The 9,087-nt window shown below is 46.7% G+C and overlaps 1 protein-coding gene across 1 annotated transcript; it reads right to left on the reverse strand.

Annotated features, from left to right (window-relative positions):
- Positions 1–531: 531 nt before the first annotated feature.
- LOC146585414 (olfactory receptor 6F1-like) lies at positions 532–1,518 on the reverse strand. The gene has a single exon (XM_085322965.1). It carries the CDS (start codon positions 1,486–1,488, stop codon positions 532–534), a length of 957 nt encoding a protein of 318 aa, XP_085179091.1. The 5' UTR covers positions 1,489–1,518.
- Between the last annotated feature and the right edge of the window lie 7,569 nt (positions 1,519–9,087).

The following is a 9,087-nucleotide window of genomic DNA, read 5'->3' on the forward strand; positions in this document are numbered from 1 at the left end:
AGTCATGGTCAAATATGTCTTGCATCTAAGCATGATCCAATGAAACAGCCACAAGGAGGTGGCATAGATACATCTAGACAATAACAAATTAAAAGGGAGACTACTTGTCCACTTCCATAAAACAATGATTCAGGTATTTGAAATTCTTTAGAGATTCACATTAATCCCTGACAAAGTTAAGCACTTAGCAAATTGAATCATGAACCACCAAAGAACCACTCCTCTGAATCTATCAGTAGGTTGTGTTTGGGTGGGATGTCTCATCCTTTTCAGGGGCTAGTCTTTGGAGCACTATGAGGCACTCTAGATTTATCCTATAATGAACAGAGGAAGGTGGGCACAGCAGAATCAAGCTATACCCCATTCTTCACCCCAGCCATCTTAATGGCTGTAAGCTGACTGAGATGAACTTGCACTGGAGCTGGTGGTTTGTTACCAACTGTGATGCCCAGATGCTCTTACACTGAGGCGAAGAACGTTTGGGGACCAGAAGCCAGGGGGAATGTATCTGCTGCTCACAKGAAGGCCTTTTCATAAGCTACTTCMCTTCTTCTGGAAGGCCCTCTGCAGAGCTTGTGTCACTTCCTTATTTCTGAGTGTGTAAATRAAGGGGTTCAACAAGGGAGTTATAACTGTGTTAAAAGTATTAACAAGTTTGTTTAGATCCAAGGATTTCTGGGCCAATGGCTTGACATACAAGAATATAGTGGAGCTGTACCATATTGTAACAACCATGAGATGGGCAGAGCAGGTGGAAAAGGCCTTTTTCCGGCCCTGGGCTGATTGGATTCTCAGGATGGTAGAGATGATGTACATGTAGGAGACCAGGGTAACCACACAGGAGACCACCACAACAATAATGGAGATGAGGAAGGTTGCCAGCTCCACAGGCCATGTATCTGTGCAGGAGAGGGCAAGGCAGGAGTCTATATCACAGAGAAAATGATTGATGACTTTTGGTCCACAGAATGTCAGCCTGGATGTCAAAAAGGCCAGCAGTGAGATGGCCAAAAAGCCTCCCAGCCAGGAGCCGAAGGCCAGCTGAGCAGAGAAGACATTGTTCATGAGGGAGTTGTATCTCAGAGGGTAACATWTGGCTAAATAGCGGTCGTAGGCCATGGCAGCCAGGAGAAAACATTCAGTGGAGCCTAGGGAGAGAAGAAAGAACAACTGAAGGATGCAGACTCTGAAGGAGATGGTCTGGTTAGTGCCCAGCATGACTTCCATAGCTTTGGGAACAATGCCTGTTATGTACCAGATCTCCAGAAAGGAGAGATTACAGAGGAAAAAATACATTGGGGTATGAAGCTTTCTGTTTGCCCATAYGAGGGCTRTGATGGATGCATTGGCTGTTACTGTCAGGGAATATATCAGTGCAAATAGCACCACAAGGGACACCCGGAAACGCCATGTGCCTGGGAAACCCAAAAGGATGAATTCTTGCACAGTTGTCTTGTTTTCCATGTCCCTCCAAGTGTAGCGGTCCATCTGTCAAGATAGAAAAGATTGTGTGATAGCTGGAATGTCTAGGCTGGGCCTAGTGGTAGGTAAACATGCTATCAGTAATTAAATAAGATCACCACCCTCGGAAATAGAGCTTTCCCAGCACAGGGAAAAGCTGTAACTGTGCTACACACTACATGAGGAAGAGACTGAACTGAGGTACCTTAGGGAGTGTTTTGTCTACCTTGATTTAAAGATGTCAGCTAAATCATACCTTCATTTGGACAGATGAATATGACTCTGAAAACCAAGTAACACAGTCAAGGGAACCTGGAGAATTCTTTATCTGACGAAGTGCATGGATCTTCTTTAGAACATGGTGACTCTAAYGGCTTCTGAGAGCTGAAAATCCCATTCAGGGAAGTGCAAAAGGCAGATTGAGAATCTTCACCTACATGAAAGGCTGTAGCACAGATGAAGGGAATAGCATATCTGCACTGCTCAGGGCAAGCAATATGAGTTATGATTTCACCAAGTGAGACTGAGGTACGTACCAGTAAACTATAATGAGAACATGACTCTGGAGATTTTCTGACCTCGTATAAGTCAGTTGATCACAAGGGCTTCTGACTGACGTGGCAGTGGCAGAGGATAACAGACTAGAATGACAAATATTACTTAAGAACTCATGGTCTTGTAAAGTTACCTTCTTCCAAGTACTCAAGACCAGAAGCTTTCAGAAATTATCTCTATTAGCTCCATTTAGGTCTGCTTCTCAACATAGCTACTCAGGGTAGGACTTATCTCCAGAATTTTGCCATCTGAAAGTCATGGGAAGAATCTATGCTGACCACACTTAAAAATTATTATTATTATTATTAGTAATACAATAATAATAATAATAATAAATTATATCTGATCACCTCAGCTAAAGTCCCCTCTTTCTGAATGGATATAAAAACAGGAGGCATGGCTAACCTCAGTTCATATAGACGGCTAAAAGCACTCTAAAAGTGCCAATTTCTCCCTGAGGACTAGGGCAGGAGTTTAGTGACCGGCTCAGGTGGACAGGTCAGACATGTCAACTTGGGCAGAGACATCCATGTATCATTTTTTGCAGGCCAAATTCACTGAGCTGAATCCTACCCGATGTAACTGTGTTGAGAAGTCAGCTGATCTGAGGGGTCTAATCTACTTCTTCCTCCCAGTCCATGGAGGGAGAGCAGTTCCTCCAGAGAAGAACTGATCTCTTCCTCAGGTGTGTGTCAAAGACAGATGGGGTTGAATCATCATCATCTGAATGAATCATCACCCTTTCTTTCTTTTCATCCTCCTTAGGAACATATATATAAAATCTCATGTGGCTAGAGCAAAGAAATCCTCCTTAATCCATTTCTCTTTAAACATGCCAGGTATCAAAAGTCTATACCAGATGTCCTGGGCAGGCTTCACTTACCCACTCTGCCAGTTGAAATGATCCAAACAAACTCTCTTCATGCAACTTCATCTCTCCTGCAGATGAAGCCATGATCCCCTTTGGCTGAACGAAAACACTGACAAGAGGGTGATCTGTTGGAGCTGTTCTAGACAAGCACCTCAGAAAGCAAAGCCTCTCCCCATGGAAGTCTCCAGTCTCTCCACAAGAGAAGTTAAGACGAATACCTTCCTGACTCATTTCAAGATGCATAAAATTGCCTGCTGTTGATTCCTCCCCTTCCACCCATTAGGCAGTGGCAGCTTGCATTCCTGCTTTTCTTTCCCCCTCACAGCCACCACTGCACCTCTACAAAGGGAGCTTAGCGTGCACACACACACACTGCAAATTATCTCCACTTTACCTCCATGTAGTGACAGCACACAGCAGAGACTTAAAAGACAGTCAAAATCTTCAYMKTCCAAAGACTGAAAAAAGATCTTTTTCCTGCTGAGAACTCCCCCAGCATCCTTAACATAAAAACATCTCCACACCCACYTGGTTAACACACTGAAGCTCAAACTTGCTACRCAAAGGAGGCTGTTTTGAATTTTTCCTCTGTATGCCACAGGGAGTTTGATCTCTTGGGGATTTCACAGGCTGATTAAAGAACAGTAAGGCAATTCTCTAAAGTAACTGTCAAACGTGGGTTTGCYATGGTATGYRAGCCTTGGCAGAAACTCAATGTTCTCTAGTGTGACARTTTCCTGACAGRCTGATGTCTGAAATARCTGTGTCCCAAAAGACTGGAAGTGTCAAATACCTGGATGTTGGACATTAAAATCTTGAAATCTCCAGATTGGGGGATAATTAAAGACAAATATGGCCRTATGAATWCAGAGATGGAAAGGTGGGATTCACCTACCTYATTTCAGCTGTCAGAACATCTAAGAGCAGTTGAGGCCTAGCCTTCAGTCTTAATCTAAGTGAAGATCTAAGCTCCAAATCAGAGAAGACTTGAGCACAGACATATTAATCTACCTTGCTTTCAGGGCARGTGTCTCTRCATGATCTATTCATCTTTGCTCTACTTTTCAACAGTGAAGAAAATCAGGCACTATCAGTCCACCTCCTCCAAAAGTTATTGTCTAATACAGGTCAGGCAAAGTCTGCTTTAAAAGCATCGATTTTTCTTCCAGTGATGCTTATGAGAGACTTGACAGCTGACTCAGACAGAAAAAAAAAACAACCAAACAACCTCCCTCAAAACAAACAAAAAATAACAAAAAAAACAAAAACCAGCACAGTAGACATCCAGAGTTGGTTGAGAAGATTTGCACCCAAAGAGAAGTTGTCTTCACTGCCCAAGGGCACCACAGAGAGATGTTTTAAATGACAGAATCATCTTCTGCAACRCCTGTGTCATGTCTAAGGGCTTGGTTAATGTTAGAGAAAGAGTGCCTGTCRTAGTGGGTGTATGGGGCAGGTACAGCTGATTAGAACCACCTGCCCAACTTGACCCCTTCACACAAAATCCCTCTGCCTACCCCCCCCCCTTCTCTCTCTCTAGACCACTTTGGACATGGGTATGAGGTTCAGCAAGGGGGAGGTGCCTGTACAGGCCAGTACGGCAGGTGATGGGTTAACTTCCGCTCATGTGATGAAGTCAGCCATGCACATGTGRCCATACAACAAGTTCACAGCACTCAGCTAGATCAGAGGACATTTTGTTCACATTGCCTTTACCAGTACTCTCTCCTAGATTATCCTGATAGCCAAACTATGGCGATAAATTATGGAGAAACAGAGATTAAGGTGGATGAAACATTCACTGGATGTCTGGGCTCGGAAGGTTGTGATCAGAGGTATATACTCCATCTCCTATGAAGGCATCTTGWTCTACTGAATTTGTGACCTCTGAATGCCTTGTCTTTACTAACACTGGAAGGCAAAGCCTTAGACAGAAGACTGAAAATATTAAATTGCCATCTTCTGCAGCTCCTGTTATGGGGTAACAGTTCTGGTTAAGGCAATTTGTTTGAGGGAAGGCTGTTTCATGGTCTGTAGGCAGATGCAGCTGGCTAGAACGACTTGTCTAGTTTGAGCACATTAATCCACACCTCTGCCCCTTTTCTGCTGCCTCTCTCCCTAGAGTACCTTGGTAGAATTGCTGCATCAGCTGTGTTGGAAGCTTCAACCCAGACAGAGCCTTTGACACCAGATGCTGCCTTACAGGTCTCAGGCTGCAGGGAATGCTTGGAGCCTCTGCAGAAGGCCTGGACTGATGGTCTGCCCTCCTGCAAGAGCTATGCTATTGTTGACAATTTGTGTCATCAAGTCAAGGAGTTGTGGGACGAAGTCAGTAGACTGCGAAACATCTGAGAAAGTGAGCAGGGGATAGACAGGGCATTCGTGGAGACCATACCGCTCTGGGAGTCCCAATCCCCTGAAACAGGGGAGTTGCTCAAAGGCTCTGTGCAGAGTGAAATAGTACAGACAGCACTGTAGAAGAAGGCTGGAAAATAGTTGTTTCTTGTAGAAGAAGAAGAAGAAGAAGAAAGGCCCCTTATCCTCCTGTAGACTTGGACTTACAGTTAAAGAACCAGTTTAATATCCTCCAGGATGAGGAGGACCTGGACCTGACTTCAAGGGAAGCAACTGGGCAGTCAGACCCTGTGCCTTGCGTGATCACTTGGAAGAGGCGATGAGTGGTTGTTGTCGGTGACTCCACGCTGCAGAGGATGGAGGTGCCTATCTGCCGCCCTGACCCCTCCTCTAGAGAGGTTTGCTGCCTGCCAGGGGTGAGGATATGAGATGTGACTGAAAGGCTGCCAAGGCTTGTCCACTCATCAGACTACTAACCTCTGCTGCTCTTTCATGTGGGTGCTAATGATACGGAGAGTGAGCTGGAAACAATCAAGCAAGACTTCAGGGATTTGGGCATGGTGGTCAAGGGTCTGGGAGCCCAGGTGGTCTCCTCACAGGTCCTGCCAATTAGGGGGAGAGATAGGAGGAGGAGTAGAAAAATTTTCCAGTTTAACAACTGGCTGCGCCGCTGGTGTTGGCAACAAGGTTTTGGTTTCTATGACCATGGGACATTGTTTGAAGATTAGCAACTGATGGGGAGAGATGGAATTCACCTCACCAAGTGGGGCACCTGTGTCTTTGCCAAGAGGTTGGTCAGCCTGGTAAAGAGGGCTTTAAACTAAGTAGAAAGGGGGAGGGGGAGAGTCATAGAGAGAGGGTAGTCAATAAACACTATTTGGGTTGGCGGGCCTCCAATGGGTGCATGCAGTTGTGGATGTGCATTTGGGACATGCCTATGGGGACCCCCCTGCACACTTCCTGGGAAACCTGCAGGCATGAGTACCTCTTTGAAATGCCTGTGAACCAGTGCACACAGCATGAGGAACAAACAGGAAGAACTAGAGATCTGCGTGCGGTTGCAGGGCACTGATCTCATTGCAGTTACAGGGAGATGGTGGGATAGCTCACATTACTGGAACACTGTCATGGATGGATATGTGCTTTTTAGGAAAGTCAGGCCAGGAAGGTGAGGTGTTGGAGTTGCTCTTTATGTGAGAGAGCAACTGGAATGCATCAAGCTCTGCCTAGGCGGAGAGGAGGAGGAGGCAGTTGAGAGCTTATGGGTGAAGATCAAAGGGCAGGCTAACACCAAGGACACTGTTGTGGGTATCTACTACAGGCCACCAGACCAGAAAAAGAAAATTAATTAGGCCTACAGGCAGCTGGAAGTAGCCTCATGATCACAGGCCCTGGTTCTCACGGAAGACTTAAGCCACCCTGACATCTGCTGGAAGGACTACACAGCAATGCAGAAAGAGTTCAGGAGGCTCCTGCAATGCATCAATTATAACTTCTTGTCACAAATGGTGGAGGAGCCTACAAGGAAGGGTGTCCTGCTGGACTTTGTCCTAACCAACAAAGAAGAACTGGTTAGAGATGTGAAGGCTGGTGGTAGCCTTGGCTGCAGTGACTATAAGATGGTGGAGTTCAGTATCCTGCAGGAAAGAAGTAAGGCAACAAGCAGATTGCAACCTGGACTTCAGGGGACTGGCCTTTGGGCTCTTCAGAGATGTACTTGGAGGAATCCCATGGGTTAAGGCGCTATAAGGAAGGGGAGTCCAGGAGAGCTGGCTAGTATTCACACATCACTTCCTCCAAGCTCAAGAGCGATGCATCCCTATGAGTAAGAAGTCCAGCAAAGAGGGCAGGAGACCTGCATGGGCGAACAAGATGCTCTTGGCCAAATTCAGACAGAAGAAGAAAGTACACAGACTGTGGAAGAGGGGACAGGCCACTTGGCAGAATTACAGGAATGCAGTCAACATATGTAGAGATGCAGCAAGGAAGGCTAACGCCCATTTGGAATTGAGTCTGGCAAGGGATGTTAAGGACAATAGAAAGGGCTTCAAATACATCAGCAGCAAGAGGAGGACTAGGGAAAATGTGGACCCACTACTGCATGGGACGGGGGCCCTGGTGACAAGGGATACAGAGAAGGCAGAATTACTGAATGCCTTCTTTGCTTCAGTCTTCACTGCTAAGGGCAGCCCTCAAGAATTCCAGAGTCTGGAGACAAAGGAGAAAGTTTGGAGAAAGGAAGACTTTCCTTTGGTTGAGGAGGAAAGGATTAGAGACCTTCTGGGCAAGCCTGACATCCACAGATCTATGGGCCTGGATGGGATGCACCCACGGGTACCAATGGAGCTGGCAGATGCTGTTGCCAGGCCATTTTTCATCATCTTTGGGAGGTCCTGGAGCACTGGAGAGGTGCCTGAGGACTGGAAGAAAGCCAATGTCACTGCAGTCTTCCGAAAGGGCAAGGAGGAGGACCCAGGCAACGATAGGCCAGTCGGCCTCACATCCATCCCTGGAAAGGTGATGGAACAGATCATCCTGGACATCATCTCCAGGTATATGGAGGAAAAGGTGATCAGGAGTAGTCAGCATGGATTCACCAAGGGGAAATAATACTTACCCAATCTGATAGCCTTCTATGATGGGATGACTGACTGGGTAGATGAGAGGAGAGCAGTGGACATTGTGTACCTTGACTTCAGCAAGGCTTTTGACACTGTCTCCCATAACATCCTCCTAGATAAGCTCAGCAAGTGTGGGTTAGATTAGTGGAGTGTGAGGTGGATTGAGAACTGGTTGAATGGCAGAGCTTAGAGGGTTGTCATCTGTGGCGTGGAGTCTAGCTGGAGGCCTGTGGCTAGTGGTGTCCCCCAGGGCTCAGTACTGGGTCCCATCCTGTTAACTTTTTCATCAATGACCTGGTTGAAGGTAGAGTGCCTCCTCAGTAAGTTTGCTGATGATACCAACCTGGGAGGAGTGGCTGACACACCTGAAGGCTGTTCTGCCATTCAGAGAGGCCTGGACAGGCTGGAGAGTTGGGTGTAGAGGAACCTCCTGAGGTTCAACAAGGGCAAGTGCAGAGTCCTGCACTTAGGGAAAAATAACCCTAGGCACCAAAAAAGCTGGGGGGAGACCTTCTGGAGAGCAGCTCTGCAGAGAAGGACCTGGGAGTTCTTTTGGACAACAAGTTGACCATGAGCCAGCAATATGCCCTTGTGGCCAGGAAAGCCTATGGTATCCATGGGTGCATTAGGAAAACTGTTGCCAGCAGGTCGAGGGAGGTGATGCTGCCACTATACTCAGCCCTGGTGAGGCCTCATCCCGAGTACTGTGTACTGCGAGAGCTGGGCCTCTTTAGCGTGGGGAAGAGAAGACTGAGGGGGGATCTTGTCAATGTGTATAAGTACCTCAAGCGAGGGTATCAAGGGAATGGGGATAAGCTCTTTTCAGTTGTCCAATGTGACAAAACAAGAGGCAATGGGCAGAAACTGAACCACAGGAAGTTCCACTTGAATGTGAGGGGGAATTTCTTCACTGTGAGAGTGACAGAGCACTGGAACAGGTTGCCCAGAAAGGTTGTTGGAGTCTCCTTCTCTGGAGATACTCAAGGCCTGCCTGGATGCAACCCCGTCTAACATGCTCTAGGTGACTCTGTTTGAGCAGGGGAGTTGGACTACAAGATCTCCAGAGGTCCCTTCCAACCTTACTTATTCTATGATTGGATGGAATGTGGCCAATGCCATCTCAAAAATCACAAAGGCACAGCAATCCCAAACAGATCATTTCCCCTAAAATACTTCTCAAGAGAGATGACAGAGATTCACTTTGCACTGCTGGACAGATTGCCA

Source organism: Rhea americana, unplaced genomic scaffold, assembly GCF_003343005.1.
Source record: "Rhea americana isolate MKP2758 unplaced genomic scaffold, rheAme1 scaffold_804, whole genome shotgun sequence".
In the NCBI taxonomy this organism is placed as follows: Eukaryota; Metazoa; Chordata; class Aves; order Rheiformes; family Rheidae; genus Rhea; species Rhea americana.